The sequence below is a fragment of the Bos javanicus genome, chromosome 9, assembly GCF_032452875.1.
Source record: "Bos javanicus breed banteng chromosome 9, ARS-OSU_banteng_1.0, whole genome shotgun sequence".
Taxonomy (NCBI): domain Eukaryota; kingdom Metazoa; phylum Chordata; class Mammalia; order Artiodactyla; family Bovidae; genus Bos; species Bos javanicus.
In genome coordinates, this window is record NC_083876.1 from 94,637,119 (window position 1) to 94,654,829 (window position 17,711).

The 17,711-nt window shown below is 53.5% G+C and overlaps 1 protein-coding gene and 1 long non-coding RNA gene across 8 annotated transcripts in view; one reads left to right on the forward strand and one right to left on the reverse strand.

The window, feature by feature from the left end:
• SYNJ2 (synaptojanin 2) overlaps positions 1-17,711 on the forward strand; it is a 110,684-nt gene that overhangs the window by 72,510 nt on the left and 20,463 nt on the right. For all 7 annotated transcript variants that reach the window (XM_061428422.1, XM_061428419.1, XM_061428421.1 and 4 more), the window contains 10 exons: positions 1,387-1,483; positions 3,873-4,045; positions 4,410-4,491; positions 5,111-5,260; positions 5,366-5,531; positions 8,998-9,189; positions 10,562-10,646; positions 11,532-11,672; positions 13,340-13,532; positions 16,550-16,708. In XM_061428422.1, coding sequence (XP_061284406.1) covers positions 1,387-1,483; positions 3,873-4,045; positions 4,410-4,491; positions 5,111-5,260; positions 5,366-5,531; positions 8,998-9,189; positions 10,562-10,646; positions 11,532-11,672; positions 13,340-13,532; positions 16,550-16,708 — 1,438 coding nt within the window. The remainder of the gene's footprint in view (positions 1-1,386; positions 1,484-3,872; positions 4,046-4,409; positions 4,492-5,110; positions 5,261-5,365; positions 5,532-8,997; positions 9,190-10,561; positions 10,647-11,531; positions 11,673-13,339; positions 13,533-16,549; positions 16,709-17,711) is intronic.
• Positions 287-3,899, reverse strand: LOC133254230 (uncharacterized). Its single transcript, XR_009738610.1, has 3 exons — positions 2,817-3,899; positions 2,217-2,319; positions 287-1,435 (listed from the first exon to the last, which is right to left on the reverse strand). It is a non-coding gene; the product is annotated as an uncharacterized LOC133254230 (long non-coding RNA).

Here is a 17,711-nt window from a genome sequence, read left to right on the forward strand (position 1 = left end):
CCACCACTTTTAACATTGTCCTGTGTTGTCTTCCAGTTTTTTCTAGTTTCAGACGTAAAGATTGTATTACTAAATCAGTTTTACGTCTGTTTTTTGCATTATGTCTCCCTATTTTTTTAAAAAGCTACATTTAGCTATTCTAACATTGATGAAAGTAAAAGAGGAGAGTGAAAAAGTTGGCTTAAAGCTCAACATTCAGAAAACGAAGATCATGGCATCCGGTCCCATCACTTCATGGGAAATAGATGGGGAAACAGTGTCAGACTTTATTTTTTTCAGGCTCCAAAATCACTGCAGATGGTGACTGCAGCCGTGAAATTAAAAGGCGCTTACTCCTTGGAAGGAAAGTTAGGACCAACCTAGATAGCATATTCAAAAGCAGAGACATTACTTTGCCAACAAAGGTCCGTCTAGTCAAGGCTATAGTTTTTCCTGTGGTCATGTATAGATGTGAGAGTTGGACTGTGAAGAAAGCTGAGCGCTGAAGAATTGATGCTTTTGAACTGTGGTGTTGGAGAAGACTCTTGGGAGTCCCTTGGACTGCAAGGAGATCCAACCAGTCCATCCTAAAGGAGATCAGCCCTGGGTGTTCATTGGAAGGACTGATGCTAAAACTGAAACTCCAATACTTTGCCCACCTCATGGGAAGAGTTGACTCATTGGAAAAGACCCTGATGCTGGGAGGGATTGGGGGCAGGAGGAGAAGGGGACGAAAGAGGATGAGATGGCTGGATGGCATCACCGACTCGATGGACATGAGTTTGGGTAAACTCCGGGAGTTGGTGATGGACAGAGAGGCCTGGCGTGCTTCGATTCATGGGGTCGCAAAGAGTCGGACACGACTGAGCAACTGAACTGAACATTATTAAAATTATAGTTACTTTTCAATAGCTGGTGGTAAGAATATTGGAGTCTCCCCCTACTATTTCAATATATGTGTAATAGTCTCTGATATGCAAAGAATTTTCCTAAAGATGGAAATTTTCTTATAACCTTCTTGCTGAGGTTAAACATCATGAAATGCAGTACTTAGATGAAAAGACTGGGCCCCGAGGTTGATGGCTCCCCTACTGGTTTTTCTAGATTTGAGAAACTACCAGGTGAACTAGGTTAACTTTGGAGTTATGCACATTGCGTTTATGAGGCTCTGTTCATGAGAGGCAGGTTAGCAGTTCTGGATTTATGGGGGGACTGTATAGAAGTCCAGCGTATCCTTGTCTGACGCCACGCGTGTTCAGAAGTCTGATCTGCTGTTCCTGTCGGCCGCTGCCTTTCCTGGGGCCAGCTCACCCTAGACCGCTAGTGCCCAGCTGGTGCCCTCGAGGGCGGGGTCGTCAGTGTGTGTCCCAGAGGCAGGGCATCACAGACTGCCCCGCTCTGTTGCAGGCATATGGTGCTTCTGAAGGAGCAGTACGGGAAGCAGGTGGTCGTGAACCTGCTGGGCAGCAGAGGCGGAGAGGAGGTGCTCAACAGAGCCTTTAAGGTAACTGGCTCCCTGCCCTGGGGCGAGGCCAAGAGAAGGGGAGGGGGGCCTACTCTGGGTGGGCTTCCCTGGGGACTGGAGACAGTGGCCTGCTCGCCCCATCTTTGAAGAGACTTTTTTCCATCAGAGCTTCAGCATTAAGTGATCTGGGCTCCTGATGAATGAAGTTTACTTTTCGTGAAGCCGTGTTTGGGTGAATTTGCTCAGAATGAGAACAGAGCGTCTCCTAGCTCCAGCTGCCTTTTCTCCCCGCTGGGTCATTGAGGACTCAGCATGGCCAGGCCTTTCCCCACCTCTCTTGGACAAACATACACACGTGTGCATGCATACATGCACGCATACATGTATGTTTGGGCTCCACCCCATGCATCCCTGACCCCTCAGGGGGCTGGGGTCCCCTGCTCACTCGTCGGGCGGGCCCAGCCACTAGTCCACACCTCCTGGCAAGTCCACACGAACACCCGCAGGACACTTGTACCTAAGTAGCTCTTCAGAGCCCCTGCTGGGTTTAACGCGAGCAGCCTAACATAATTTCCTCCTGTGAACTTGGAGCCTTCGAGTCGTCATCCAGCCTTGTTTGGGCTGCCCCCCACCCCGCCCTGCCCGAAGCTGCTCACTGTCCCCAGCTCTCTGTGGACTCCCCTTGGCTTTTGGCACATATTCCCCGCCCTGGGAAGATGCAGCGAGAAGCCCTGGATGGGGAGGGGGGCCGTGAGCAAAAGGCTCCACCCACCTCCAAGCATCTCTCCCGATTGCCAGTGCCCCCGTGCACATTCAGTCTTCTCTGGACCGAGTGGGCTATGGGCCTACACAGTCCTTTCAGCCCGTGTCCCCTGCTGGATGGGAAAGGAAAAAACCCTGTGGTTGTTCAGAGCTCAGGGAAGCCCCTTATGGAGAGTGTGAGCTTCCCGTCACTTCACAGGAAGCGTGTCCCCCGTGGTCCTGGCCCCTGGCCAGTGGAAGCTGAATCCACGGGGTGCGCGTTTCCCGCTGTTTGGGGAAGCCCCGTGCTTGCAGCAGACTTTCTGGTGGCCAGTTTCACTTGGCCAGACCTGCTTTTCCTGTTTGGTTTGTTGCTATGGGCAACAAGCTTGACAAGTATCTCCCCTCCCATCCATCTTGGCAGCAGTGTTGGCAGCTTATTTTAAGAAAAAAGAAGGGGGGTAAACCCTCAAGAACCTTCTCCCCTTTGTGCCTCGATTTTGGGGAGAAGGTGTTCTTAGCTGCCCCAGCAGCTGGTGGACCCCCGGGCCAGAATGGCAGACAGCCGACCTGGGGCCCAATGCAGGAGGCCAGGCTTCTGGGCAGGGAGGGGGTGAGAGGCAGACACTACCTGGAGAGCCTGGGTCATGGTCCCCACTGGAGTCGCATCAAAGAAGCTCCCTCAGCCCGTCGGCTCCACCACACTGAGGTCCACGCACTGGCAGCTGGCCTGTGACCCATGGCTCTCAGGCCACAGGGGACCGGGCACTTCTGCAGCTCATGAAGCCGCCAAGCGTGCCTGCTTTGGGTCAGCTGACGACCTCAGAACGAGACCTTCTTAATGTCGGTGCTTGTGTGTTGATTTGCATCTAGCCCGTGGGGGTCAGGCACTCAGAGTCGTAGGGACTAGACCGCCCGAAGCCTTTCTAGCCCTTTAAGTCACTAGACTCTGGCTGGGCACATGGTGGACAAGCCTGACCTGAAGCCACACTCTGGGATGGCAGCGCGTCATCCTTGGCCCCCAGGGCTGCCTGGTGAGAGTGCTGGGGTACCCGGTGTAGAGGGCAGACCTCTGCCCAGCACCCACCTGCGTGCTTCTCCATCTCGGCCCTGCCTTCAGTCTGGCTCACCTGCTGGATCTAAGCCCCAGGAGGCCCTGAGCCCCTATCTCCCCAGGGTTTCACTGGGCTGGACCTCCCCCACCCGCAGGTCCTCCTGGAGGACCCTCCTGGAGGCTTGGCTTGTAGGGATGGGACTGGTTACCAGGGCAACGGGAGCTGGATTATGAGCTCCGCAACCTGCTTCACTGCCCCGGGTCCTGGGACACTGCCACTGCGGGGCCTGCAGAACAGAGCCGTCCTTCCCCGCAGGCGCCCTCCGGAGAGCCCTGTGGGAGGTGATGTCCCTGCTGGGCCCGGGGCTGCCCCGAGGAGCCACGGGGCAGAGTCACAGAGCCACAGAGCCACAGTCTGGCTGTCTTCCGCCCGAGGCGGACCTCCGGCCCTTCTGCAGGCGAGATGCGCTTTGTGGTTTCGTCCCCAGGGTCGTGTTCTGTGCTGCCCCTTTCCGGATCAGGGCTGGTAAACCGCCTGGTCCACCGTAACCCTTCAGGCCAAGCCCCTGGGCCCTGCTGAGTGATGCGGTTAAGCGGCCAGATGCCCCGCCACCCTCTCCCATCCCCTTTCAGAAGCTGCTCTGGGCTTCCTGCCACGCCGGCGACACGCCTATGATCAACTTTGACTTCCATCAGTTTGCCAAAGGTGGGAAGCTCGAGAAATTGGAGAACCTCCTGCGGCCCCACTTGAAGCTGCACTGGGATGACTTTGACGTGTTCACCAGGGGCGAGAATGTAAGTCCACGGTGAGTCTCACTCATGTCCTGTCCTCCTGCCGGATGGATGGGCTGGCCAAGAGGCAGGCGACTCCTGGGAATGCACCCCCAAGCCTCGCTGCTCCTGCTTTAGCCGGTGGGCAGACCTGTGACATGTCCTATTGGGGAAACCTCCCCTGGGGTTTCCGTGGGAAAGACAGAGCCAGACAGGCAGCTTAGGATCCGCTCGTCTGCATCGTGCTGGTGACTCTGGGCTGCAGGGGTGGGCTCTAGGTGGCGGTGGGCTACCAGGCAGGAGGTGAGGGGTTCTCTCTTGATGAGTTTCCTTGGGGGCCTGCAATCCCACAGGCTTCTTCCAACACAACTTGTAACTTGTATGCATTGGTTTCCTAAGTTTTCAGAAAGGCACTTTGCGGATGAACTGTCTCGACTGCCTGGACCGAACCAACGCAGTGCAAAGCTTCATCGCCCTCGAGGTCTGTCTCTCGGCCATCTATATCCTGTCCTGGGCTGCTGGGGGGATGGGCTGGGCTCAGCACCCTCGTGGGCTCTTGTGGTCACCGTGGGGAGGGGACAGCCATGTGCCCGGCATCTAGAGAGGGGTCTCGCTGAGGGTCATGTGACCGGTGGCCCCTCACCAGTGAGGGGTGGTGGTGGGCCTCACACACTCTTTGGAAGGACCCCAGACGCGGCGGTCCACGGCCACCACCTGGAGGAAAGACAGGCTGTAGTGGTTGTTGAGGACGAGGGCGGAGTAAGGCTGCCTGAGGTGAGGCTGGGTTTGCAGCCTGCTGCCCGGGTGACCTCCCCTGGCTCCCTGCTGGGAGGAGGCGTGGGGTCAGTGCTGCCCGCCATCCAGCCTTGGCTGTCCTGCTTGCTGGGGGTGTCAGGGGAGGGCTGGGTGGTGTAGATGAAGTCCAGTGGGCCATGGCGGGAAACCCCATCCTCCGATGCGAGGGGGCCCTGTCCTCTGAGGGCGCAGAGTCAGCCCCATAATCACTGAGTAGGAGCTCTTGGGGGGTGGCGCCTGGTGGTGTACCCTGGGCAGCTTCCGAGGGGCACGTCGGTGACCGCTGGTCCCTCTGGCTTTCCCAGGTCCTCCATCTGCAGCTCGAGAGCCTCGGGCTGAACTCAAGGCCCATCGCTGACCGCTTCGTGGAGTCCTTCAAGGCCATGTGGTCTCTGAATGGGCACAGCCTGAGCAAGATGTTCACGGGCAGCCGGGCCCTGGAGGGGAAGGCCAAGGTAGGGCCATGCCTCCGGGGGCGGCGGGCGGGCAGACAGGCGGGGGCCCAAGCGGGCCCCTCTCACGGCTGTCTGTCTGTCTGTCCGTTGTCCGGCCTGCGGCAGGTGGGCAAGCTGAAGGACGGGGCCCGGTCCGTGTCTCGCACGATCCAGTCCAACTTCTTCGACGGGGTGAAGCAGGAGGCCATCAAGCTGCTGCTGGTTGGAGACGTCTACAGCGAGGAGTCTGCGGACAAGGGGAGGATGCTGTTGGACAACCCGGCCCTGCTGGGTGAGGGGCTCCCACTTGCCTGGAGCTGGGTCGGGGGGGCGTCCAGTTGCCCTGCCATCCAGAGGACATGCGACGGGTCCAGCTAGCCTGCCCACCCTCACATAATCTTAGATGGCAGGTGGCAGGCAGCCCCTGAGCGAGCTTCTGTGCTCAGAACCTGACCCTTGACTCTAGCTTGACCCGTCTCACGGTGTGACCAGCTGATCTAAACAACCAGCTGCCTTGTCTTGTGTGAGATGCTCAGCCAGGTGCAGCTGCAAGTGGAGGCTGAGGAGAGGCTCAGGAGAACACAGTCATTGCCCTCACAAGTCCTGGAGATGCTGCGTGAGGCCACGTAGAGAACCCCAGGGTGGTCAGGAGGCAGAAGGGCGCTTAAGCCATGGTTATTATTGGGGTTTTCATAGCGAAGGCTGGGTGGGGTAGACAGTGTGGCACGGGCTGGCTGGAGTAACTCTGGAGCTTTGGGCTACAGCCGTGGGCTCTAGGTGGATGGTTGCTCAGCTGTGTCTGACTCTGCAGCCCCATGGACTGCAGCACACCAGGCTTCCCTGTCCTTTACTATCTCCCAGAGTTTGCTCAAACTCATGTCCATTGAGTTGGTGATGCCATCCAACCACCTCATCCTCTGTTGCCCCCTTCTCCTCCTACCCTCAGTCTTTCCCAGCATCAGGGTCTTTTCCAATGTGTTGGCTCTTTGCATCAGGTGGCCTAAGTATTGGAGCTTCAGCTTCAGCATCAGTCCTTCCAGTGAATATTCAGGGTGGATTTCCTTTAGGGTGGACTGGTTTGATCTCCTTGTTGGGAGGACGTCGACTCCAGGGAGTGGGGGCTGGAAAGAGGAGGCGCAGCTCTGGACTGGTTGTGTGCGCAGAACAGGTTCTGGCTGACTCTGAGACCGGGCTTAACCCCAGGAAGAGCAGTCCCTCCCCACCCCGAAGGTCGAACTCCACAATATACAGAAGATAAAATTGTTTACACGAAACCAGCTGTCACTCTGGTTTCCGGGAGCCTGTTCTTCTGGACTCATGGAAGCATTCACGCTCCTCCTCTGTTACTTTGGACCGTTTTCCAAACTGAGAGGCTGGGAGAGATAAAGTGGGCTCCCCAGGAGCTGATGTCTTTGAATGTTAACTTACTCCAGGAATCTTTCTCAGCTAGAAAGGGTTCTTGGTCCCATTGCCACATGTTATTTATAGGCATTCTCCCCTGAGGGTAATCTCCTGTTTCTGTTATGACCCGGGACCCTAGAAATCCTGCAGTAGGTAGGCTGCCTTCCACTCTTAGGGACAGGACTGTCATGGTTCCCTCAACAGCTAGAGGTTTCTTTTCTTTTTTTTGAAATTAGTTATACTTGACATGTTAGCTTCAGGTGTATAACATAATGATTTGCTATTTGATGTTGCAGAATCAGTTCAGTTCAGTTCAGTCGCTCAGTCGTGTCCAACTCTTTGCAACCCCATGAATCGCAGCACGCCAGGCCTCCCTGTCCATCACCAGCTCTTGGAGTTTACCCAAACCCACGTCCATCCAGTTGGTGATGCCATCCCACCATCTCATTCTCTGTCGTCCCCTTCTATGCCCTAACCAGCATCAGGGTCTTTTCAAATGAGTCAGCTCTTCGCATCAGGTGGCCAAAGTATTAGAGTTTCAGCTTCAACATCAGTCCTTCCAATGAACACCCTGGACTGATTTCCTTTAGGATGGACTGGTTGGATCTCCTTGGAGTCCAAGGGACTCTCAAGAGTCTTCTCCAACACCACAGTTCAAAAGCATCAATTCTTCGGCACTCAGCTTTCTTTGTAGTCCAACTCTCACATCCATATATGACTACTGGAAAAACCATAGCCTTGACTAGACAGATCTTTGTGGACAAAGTAATGTCTCTGTATTTTAATATGCTGTCTAGGGTGGTCATCACCACAATAATTCTAGTTTACATCCATCACCACACATAGTTACAAAAGGTTGTTTTTTCCTTGTGACGAATGTGTAATGCGACGCTGTTAGCTACAGTCATCATTCTATACGTCACACCCCCAGGCTGCTTCTTTCATAGCTAGAAGTTTGTACCTTTTGGCCACCTTCATCCACTGCCCCTCACCTCCACCCTAGCCTCTGGCAACTGTTCTCTGCATCTGTGACTTCATTTTTTCTTAAGGTTTGTATATGGGGATGTGTTGAAGATTCTGCATAAAAGTGCATTGGGGGCTTCTTTGGGAAATTTTTAATGGCATCTTACCTCCTAGGGCTTCCCTGGTTGCACAGACATAAAGAATCTGCTTGCTATGCAGGAGACCTGGGTTTGATCCCTGGGTTAAGAAGATCCTCTGGAGAAGGGCATGGCAACCCACTCCAGTATTCTTGCCTGGAGAATCCCATGGACAGAGCAGCCCAGCAGGCTTGCAAAGAGTTGAACACAACTGAACGACGAACAGTTTCACTCTCCCCTAGAGCAGGGGTCCCCAGCCTCCAGGATCTAACGCCTGATGATATGAGGTGGAGCTGATCTAACAGTAATAGAAATAAAGTGGACAATAAATGTAACGCACTTGAGTCATCCTGAAACCACCCCACCCCACCCTCGCCCTGGTCCATGGAAAAAATATCTTCCACGAAAACCAGTCCCTGATGCCAAAAAGGTTGGGGACCACTTCCCTAGAGCCGGTAAACATTATAGGTTCGTGGAAAAGAAGGGGAAACCTAGCAGTTTTCCTTATAAAGGTGTATAACTCTTATCTTAGAAATTTTTGGAGTTTTTGAAAAATTGGTTTGCCCATGCTGAAAATGGCTTCACACCCCTTTTCTGCTTTTATTCCTCCATTGCTGCAGAAATTCCCGTTTGCCTTCTGATAGGCAGGGTGATGTTTGTGTCAACCCTGGAGACGAGGCCACCTCAGGACAAGTGGAAAGAAGCTCTGAGTGGCACAGTGCGTCTCATTTCATAGCAGAGTGTATGTGATGGAGATTTGGCTTAAGTGCCCAGTTTAAAAAATGGAATATATTTTGGCCATCTAGAGGACGGACCTGGTTCAGAGTAATGATTTTTTAAAGGCTTGAGTCTGGGGGTACCACAAACCGTTGCTGGTGCTTGGACTGGAAGATGGAGAATGCAAAGTGGGTGTCAGAGCCGAAGTTCCGTGCGGGAAGTTGCAGGGTGCCTGTTGATGAACTTCCGTGGGATCGTGGCGTGACCGTGGAGGATGGGTGTCCCTGTGACCTGACGTCAGAGCCCGTGTGGCTGTGCTGGGGGAAGGGTGTGGAGGGGACATTGTAGCAGAAGGGCCACAAGGAGGTGCTCTGCTCGTGGTGGGCTTTAGCCTCATCCTCATAAGGCCCGGCCACTGGTTCCTGTGGATGGCCTCGGTGTCCCTCTCTGGCAGCAGCCCTGGCTGGGTTTCTGGGGGTGTGGGGGAAATGCATGAGTTTTGGGGTACAGACAGACACGCCCTTTCTGTGTCCCCGATAGTGACTCCCAAGATCCTGAGAGCCATGTCGGAGCGCCAGTCAGAGTTCACAAATTTCAAGCCGGTGTGCGTGGCTGTGGGCACCTGGAACGTGAACGGTGGGAAGCAGTTCAGGAGTAACCTGCTGGGCACGGCCGAGCTGGCCGACTGGCTGCTGGACGCGCCCTCGCTGTGCCGAGTCACCGGACCCCCGGGTGAGTGCGGCCGGGTCAGGGTGATGGGTGTAGAGCCCCCTCACCGTGGGCCTCGCCCACAGGTGGGAAGTTGGGTGTTTGGCCTTCTCGCTCCTTAGAACGTTCAGCAAACGCTGTGGTCTGACTTTGCAGAAGATGTCCGGCAAGTTACATATGTGGCACCTTTTCTTTTCCAAGTGTTTGGAAGGGTTACCCAAGCGGTGAATCTCCATTTTCTCTTCACACATAGATTTTGCACTTTTTCAGTTTTGATGACTAGAACCCTCAGGCTGTAAGAAGTGAGTGAGATGCCAGACCCGGCCCATGCCTTGACCCAGAACACACACCCCTGCCTTTTCTCAGACCCCTCTTATTGACACATGTTTGCTTCAGCAGTCATGAAGAAGTTGTGTCCCCTTTTAAGAATAAAATAATTGCGAGGTTGGACACCTCACCTTTTATCCTATGTCATGCAAAATAATATTTAATGGCCTCAGAGGTCAGTATCCAAACACGTGCTTTTTCTCTGAGAGTCAGCCGTTTATTTAGGCCTTTGGTTTTTCTCCTGCTCATCTGGGTTCCAGTTCCCTGCCTGCTGTGTGCAGTGCTGGGGGGCGTGTGGGGGGCTGCACTCATGTGCCTTGATGACGATCAGAGCCCAGAGCCCCGTTTCCACTGTCTGTGCCCTGTCTGCGTGGGGCAGGGGGCAGGGTACCGCAAGGACACGGCTCGGAGTCACAGGGATGGCTTAGGGCTCGTCGAGAGGGATGTGGCCGGTGGCTGCAGGGCTTCTGTTCACCAAAGGCCCCTCGTTCGAGGGAAGATAGAGCTGAACAAAGAGCTGATGAGAAGCCCCTCTGCTTGCTCTGCTGTCTGTAAACCAGCATTTCTGGGGCAGACTTCATCACAGCGGGTCCATCCCCTGACCCTCAGGACACCAGCGCCCTGGGAGAAGACCACAGTCGGACATTAACCCAGAGGGGCTGGTCCAGGGCTGTGAGAGTACTGAGGGCCACGCAGGTTTGAGCCAGTGCCCTCCACCTCCCGGGAGCTTAGGGCCTAGCAGGTTGGGGTGGGGCAGGTTGGGCCCGGGGCAGGTCTGCTGGCATGGAAGTTATGAGTCCAGGCACTTTCCACGTGTCCTCTGACTTCATGACCACCCTTCAGGGTGACCATTAAAGTGTCCCTTTTGAAAAGCAAGCCACAGAGAGGTCAGTGATGCTCCTGGGATGCAGGCAGGGAAGGGCCGTGTGCACAGTGGGAGCTGGAGGGAGGTGGGCGTGTGCTTGCCTGTGGCCAGGAGGGCTTGCCCAGGCCGCGGGGCTCTGGCCCTCAAGTTGGCCGCACCGGCCCTGGTGGGTCTGACTTCCTCCGTCTTCTGCTTGTTCCGCAGATGATGGCGGCAGCCCAGCTGACATATTTGCCGTGGGGTTCGAAGAGATGGTGGAGCTGAGTGCGGGGAACATCGTCAACGCCAGGTGGGCGGCCGGGCCTGGGGTGTGGGATCCCGAGCTGGGGTGGCCACTAACCTGCGACCCTTGGTGCTGCCCGAGTTCCTTAAGTCCTCCCAGACGTGCTCCTCCCTGTTCCTCTCTCTGCTGATTGAGGGGCCAGAAGGAAGGGTGGGGGAGGCTCTGTGCTCCCGGAGCTGCCTGGCCGGGAGGGTTGAGTCACCAGCTGCCTGTGGTGTGTATGAGCCCCGAGGGTGTGGGCTGGGCTGGAGGGGGGCTGACTCACGTTTCCTGGGGAAAGATGAGAGAGGGAGAGGTGTAAAAAACCCGTACAAAGGAAGGAAAACCACTGGACTAACATTTGGTGTGAACTCAGCTGGACTCTTTCTTTCCTAGTCCGTTGTAAAGTACTTTCTGAACGAATAATAAAGCCTGGTTCTATGGCAGTCTAGTGGTAAAGAACCCACCTGCCAATGCATGAGACCTAAGAAACTCTGATTTGATCCTCGGTCCAGGAAGATTCCCCTGGAGGAGGAAATGGCAACCCACTCCAGTATATTCTTGCGTGGAGAATCCCACAGACGGAGGAGTCTGGCGGGCTACATATAGTCCATGGGGTCACAAAGAGTCGGACAAGACTGAAGTGACTTAGCGCGCACACGTGGAGGTCTTATGAGTAAGGCCCTGAGCTGGGTGGCCGGTGGCAGGGGTAGAGGTGATGTGCGGAACACAGCCAGAAACACGCAGATAGTACGCTGTAAGGACTGAGGCTCAGAGGGGCCTGATGCAGGTGTGCAACCGATATGATGTCAGTTTGGTAAAAAAGAACCAGCTCAGGGCTGGAGGAGTCTCCAGGTGGGAGAGCCTGCGTCCAGCTAACTGTGAACAGCATCGCTGCTTTCTCTCCTCCAGTACCACCAACAGGAAGATGTGGGGTGAACAGCTCCAGAAGGCCATCTCGCGCTCTCATCGGTACATCCTTTTGACTTCGGCACAGCTGGTGGGCGTCTGTCTTTACATCTTTGTGCGTCCGCACCACATCCCCTTCATCAGGTAAGAGCATTTCGTTTACAGACATCTGGGGGAACCCGGGATTCTTTTATTCCCACTTCCTTTCCCCCGCCCCCCACTTCCTGCAGCAGGAATCAGGACCTGCCATTATTTTAGTCAAATGTAACACAACCCCCAGGGAAAAACCAGGCTGAATAGAATATTGTCTAGCGTTTAAAAAGCCTCGATGGGAACTTCTAGCTCGGGAAGCTGGACCCTTTTTGGAGCAGCGTTTCACCATCGCTGTCAGCCAGGCTCAGCTGGGCGCAGGGAAGGGGTTCCTTGCTGCAGTGTTAGACAGGAAACCTCTGGCCTAGAGCTGGGTAACTCATCAGGAAATGAGTTGTTGTCTCTTTTCAAAAGAATTCTACATTTCAAAAGATGTGTGGGCAGAAACTCTCTACCGCTGTCACCCCGTTACTCAGTCTCCAAAGTGACAGCTTTGTGAATGTCATGAGGGGAAAAGCCTTGGAACAGGATGTCTTTTAGGAAAGGCCGTGTGTGTGTGTGCACGCACAGGCATGCATGTGTGTTTTAAGGTTGGGAGGAACTCCCCTTCTCCCGCAGCTGTCTCATAGCCTTCCCTTGCTCCCTGGTCTCACTCATGTTGTTAGAGTCCCTGCCAGTCTTTCTCTTTGCCGATACCTGGCATTGAGCTGGCCTGACCCCTGAACCCAATAGGGTCATACAAGTTGTGCATCTCCTCAGAGGTCAAGGACCACAGACTGCCCGGGGCAGCACCTGGAGAGCAAAATGCTCTGTGTTCCTAATAATCTCTTCTGTGACCTCTGGGAAACTTTATGGTTCGTGTCCCCCGTGGTTGCTGTAACAGCCTGGCAGTGTCCACAGGGAGTGGGTAAAGGTCGGTTGTGGTTACAGTGAGGCTGCGGTTGGGGTCGGGATCAGAGATGGACCCCTGGAACACGGGGAAGGGGTCCATGCCGAGGGGCTCCGGGTTTCCCAGGCGCCTGCTGAGGTCCCGACCCCGGTGTCCTTGGCCCCGAGGCCCTCCAGCCTAGGGCTGGGTGAGCGCACACTCTTGCTGGCAGGTTACCTCATACCTTGTCTGTCGGGCGCCAGTCCCAGGGAGCAGGTGGAGGCTCCGTGGTCCTGTGGACCCGCGCACTCCCTTGCGTGCATTGTAAGTCAGCATCTTAACACCAGCAGGCCACTGCTTGGTGGCCACCCCCCTCTACCAGTCCAGCACAAATAACTGGATGGCTCCTGTTTCTTAAACGTATGTTGATTATCTGAGGGCCCCTCCTGTACTTTGCAGAAAAGCTGTGTAGGATGCGGTGGCTGCTTCTGCTGTATCTGGGAGACCAGAAGCAGGTAGTGGGGGAGGTGATTCAACTCCAGTGTGCTTCGTGGGTGCTTGTGTGAGCAACCTCGGACGGAGCTGGGACCACAGAGAGGATACTCCTGTCTGCCCCAGGGGGCTGCCCCAGGGCGAGGAAGGGAAGGGGTGACGCGGAGTGGACGGTGACGCGGGTCCCCGTGTGGCCTGGTCCCCGGCGGTGGGAGCCTCCGAGCGGATGGTGTGGGGGGGTTCTCTGAGCCCCCAGCCCCGAGCTGCTACCAAGTGGCTCGTCTCTGTAGCAGAACAGCGTCTGCTTTTCCTTCGGAGGCACTGGGAAGACCCCCCACCGCGTGTGCACTCTCTGTTCCAGGGACGTGGCGATGGACACGGTGAAGACGGGCATGGGAGGGAAGGCGGGGAACAAGGGCGCCGTGGCCATCCGCTTCCAGTTCCACAGCAGCAGCTTCTGCTTCGTCTGCTGCCACCTGACGGCCGGGCAGTGCCAGGTGAAGGAGCGGAATGAGGACTACAGGGAGATCACCCAGAAGCTGAGCTTCCCCATGGTGAGCAGGGCGGTGGGCGGTGGCTGGGTCCCTGCCCCGGTCAGCCCCGCCCGGTGTTCTGAGCAGCTGCAGGAGGGTGGGGCACACGGCTCTAGGAGCATCCCTGCCCTGGGGACTCAGCATTCCAGGCGGGGGAAACCAGCCAGGGAAGCTGAGATAGAGGTGAGCGGGCGTCCAGCCCAGGAGTGCTGGGTTCCCCCTGTATCTCCGTACCTTGCTGAACACGCTGATACACCCTGCGTGTTCTTATTCTAAGGCAACTGCGTGGAACTGGGAAGGAGAACCCGTGTGCTCTGTCTTAAGTTGGGAAAGAACGTTTGAATCCAAACCCAGTGTACGATTTGGTTTTCCTGAGACTCACACTCACCTTCTTGTGGTGGCTCAGAAAAGAATACCCGGTTTCGAAACCAGTCCGTTTGGGAGCCCCCGGATCCTGGTCTGACTTCTTGGTTTCCAGTATCATGCATCATGCCGCCCTCTAGCGGGGGTTCCAAAGTTTTCATTCTGAAGCCATCTCTGCAAATTCAGATTTGAATGTTTTCCTTTCTATGTGGAGATGATGGTCTCGCATACCGTCAGCCCCCTGCAGACACACCTGTTCCCCAGCAGTGAGAGTAGACTTCAGCCGTTCTTGCCATGGATTCTGTCTGAGACACGGCTGGGTCACAGAGCTCTTCTGTGTAAGGCCAGATCCCTTAAAACTGACATCCTGTTCAAGGGCCTGCACTCAAGGCAAGAATTCCTTAGTTTTCATGAAGAAGAGCTTGAAGTTGTTCAACAATTAATCCTTGTTGAAGCTTTTATTTCTTGGAATAAAAATAAAGAAGTGAGTTGGGAAATTTGTCACTGTAGTTTGCCAGATTCAGTTCAGTTCAGTTCAGTTGCTCAGTCGTGTCCGACTCTTTGTGACCCCATAAATCACAGCACACCAGGCCTCCCTGTCCATCACCAACTCCTGGAGTTCACTCAGACTCATGTCCATCGAGTCAGTGATGCCATCCAGCCATCTCATCCTCTTTCGTGCCCTTCTCCTCCTGCCCCCAATCCCTCCCAGCATCAGAGTCTTTTCCAATGAGTCAACTCTTCTCATCAGGTGGCCAAAGTACTGGAGTTCCAGCTTCAGCATCATTCCTTCCAAAGAAATCCCAGGGCTGATCTCCTTCAGGATGGACTGGTTGGACTCTCCAGAGTCTTCTCCTTGCAGTCCAAGGGACTCTCAAGAGTCTTCTCCAACACCACAGTTCAAAAGCATCAATTCTTCAGTGCTCAGTTTTCTTCACAGTCCAACTCTCACATCCATACATGACCACAGGAAAAACCATACCTTGACTAGACGGACCTTTGTTGGCAAAGTAATGTCTCTGCTTTTGAATATGCTATCTAGGTTGGTCATAACTTTCCTTCCAAGGAGTAAGCGCCTTTTAATTTCATGGCTGCAGTCACCATCTGCAGTGATTTTGGAGCCCCTAAAAATAAAGTCTGACACTGTTTCCACTGTTTCCCCATCTATTTCCCATGAAGTGATGGGACCGGCTGCCATGATCCTCGTTTTCTGAATGTTGAGCTTTAAGCCATCTTTTTCACTCTCCACTTTCACTTTCATCAAGAGGCTTTTTAGTTCCTCTTCACTTTCTGCCATAAGGGTGGTGTCATCTGCATATCTGAGGTTATTGGTATTTCTCCCGGCAACCTTGATTCTAGCTTATGCTTCTTCCAGTCCAGCGTTTCTCATGATGTACTCTGCATATAAGTTAAATAAGATTATGTAGGACTAATATTTTCTTTTTGTGTCTGTGTAACTTGAAAAAAAGTAAAGTCCAACCCTTCTCACTTGAAATGTGCTATTTTGAAGTAGCAAACATGGGACACAGTTTCAATAATTAAAGAGTTGATAATAGAGCTCTTTTTCGGTAGAAATATTGAGGGTACCCACACTCTATACCGGTGCTATTCAATAGAGTAGCCACTAGCCACAAGTAGCTATTCAAATGTAAAATAGATAAAATAAAGCCAAAAGCCCTCAGTCACACTGGCCGCATTTCACGTGCGTGGCCCCATGTGGCTGGGCTTTGGACAGCTGAGGTTCAGAGCCTTTCCATCACTACCGAGCATTCTTTTAGGCAGGGCTGCTCCACATGGTTCTCTTATTGGGCTGTGATAATTTCAGTCTTCTGTCCAGAATATTGTGGGCTGAGGGGAGTGGAAGTACCACTCAGTGGTAGTGAACAGAAGCAGGTTTCACGGCATGGCAGATCTGAGTTCATATCTTGCCTATATCATGCACTAACCTTCAGCAGAGTTTCTGAACTTTTTTTTTCTTTTTCTTTTAATCTGTTAGAGAATCAAGAGTATGTGCTTCTCAGGGCCACTGTGAAGACAGGGCACCTCAGAACAGAGCCCAGCATTGTGGGCGGTGGATACTGTGCTGCTATTGTTGTGATTCCTGGGTGGGGAAAGGGGAAGATGTCTGAGATCGACAGGGCTGCCCTGGATGCGGGCACACAGCTGACTGGGCAGGCTGGGGGCAGGGGGACTGATCAAGGCGGGTGATGGAGGATCAAGGATAAAAATGTATGAAACGCACGAGCTTTTACAGAGTTGCATGTCCTGAGCGTATATACTTATTTTCTTAAACCTCATTCTCATAACACTGAATATTTGGGCCATTGTTGTTAGGATACAGACATAACGAAGCAGGGGTACAGCCTGGCGGCCGAGATCTGATGGGCAGAGCGAATACTGGCCATCATGCGCCTTGTATTAGGGATGGTGCTTTCCCCAGACCACTCAAAAACACTATTTAAAGTGTAAAAAGTAAGCCACATGCAAGTCTGTTGGCAGGTTTTTATGGCATTAGTGAAAAATGAGATGCTTTAGCAGACTCTTGTTTTAAAAATAACATTTTAAGAAAAACATATCTGCCTATCTTCTGTACGGTGAATTTGTTTTTCCCCCTCTCCCACATTTCCTTGCAAGATGGATCAAATCATCAGGATTTCTTTCTTTTTATGACTTAGGGAAGAAACATTTTCTCTCACGATTACGTATTTTGGTGTGGTGATTTCAACTACCGCATTGATCTCACTTACGAAGAAGTCTTCTATTTTGTTAAACGCCAAGACTGGAAGAAGCTTCTGGAATTTGATCAGCTACAGCTGCAGAAGTCAAGTGGAAAAGTAAGTTGTGCTTTTGAAATAGTTTTTAACACCTGCTCCAGAGTGGAGTGTGCACGAGTGTGTTCTACGTTGCTTCAGTCCTCTCCGACTCTTCACGACCCCATGGACTGTAGCCCGCCAGGCTCCTCTGTCCATGGGATTCTCCAGGCAGGAATACTGGAGTGGGTTGCCATGCCCTTCTCCAGGGGACCTTCCCCACCCAGGGATCGAACCCGCGTCTCTTCTGTTTCCTGCATTGGCAGACGGGTTCTTTACTACTAGCGCCACCTGGGAGCCCCCAGTGTGGAACAGCATCTACTGAATGCACACGCTCGTGTTTGCAAATTAAGCTTCATGTGTGGATGTAACTGATTCTGATATGGTAGAAAACGTGCCAGCATAATAAGCTAGAGACGTGAGTCTCCGTCCACACTCGTGTCCTGTTCCTGCTTTCTCCGGCCACAGTCAACGTCTGTGTCTTCTCGTGGCCAGAGGGGCTGTCGCTGTTTGAAAGGACACTGGCTACACGCAAGCCACCGCAGCAGCTCAGGGTGATAGGAGCCTCTATGCCCCGGCGCCGTGGTTGGAGGGGCAGGAAGCTGTCCCTTCCTCCTCCAGACAAGCTGAACCCTGGTCCAGGGCTTCCCAGGGAGTAAGTTTGAATCCAAGCTGATTCAAACAGCCCCATATCAGCCTCTGTGCACACAGCTGGTGAGGATGGCGGGTTTGATGTACACAGTCCAAACACCCTGTACTCGGGCTGAGGCTCATAGGAATGGCTGTATGTCAGGTGCACTAAACCAGCAAGTGACATGCTAGACTCTGCTCAAAGCAATTCATTTTGGTGATATCTCTGTTTCTTGTTAGTGAACATGCTAACAAATTCATTTAATACACCATCTAATACACTTCACACACCGACTTGTACACATAGTTCTCAAGACCATCCTACAGATTAGGTATTATACCCATTTTATAGATAAGAAGACTGAGGCCAAAGTCACATAACATATCCAAGATCACA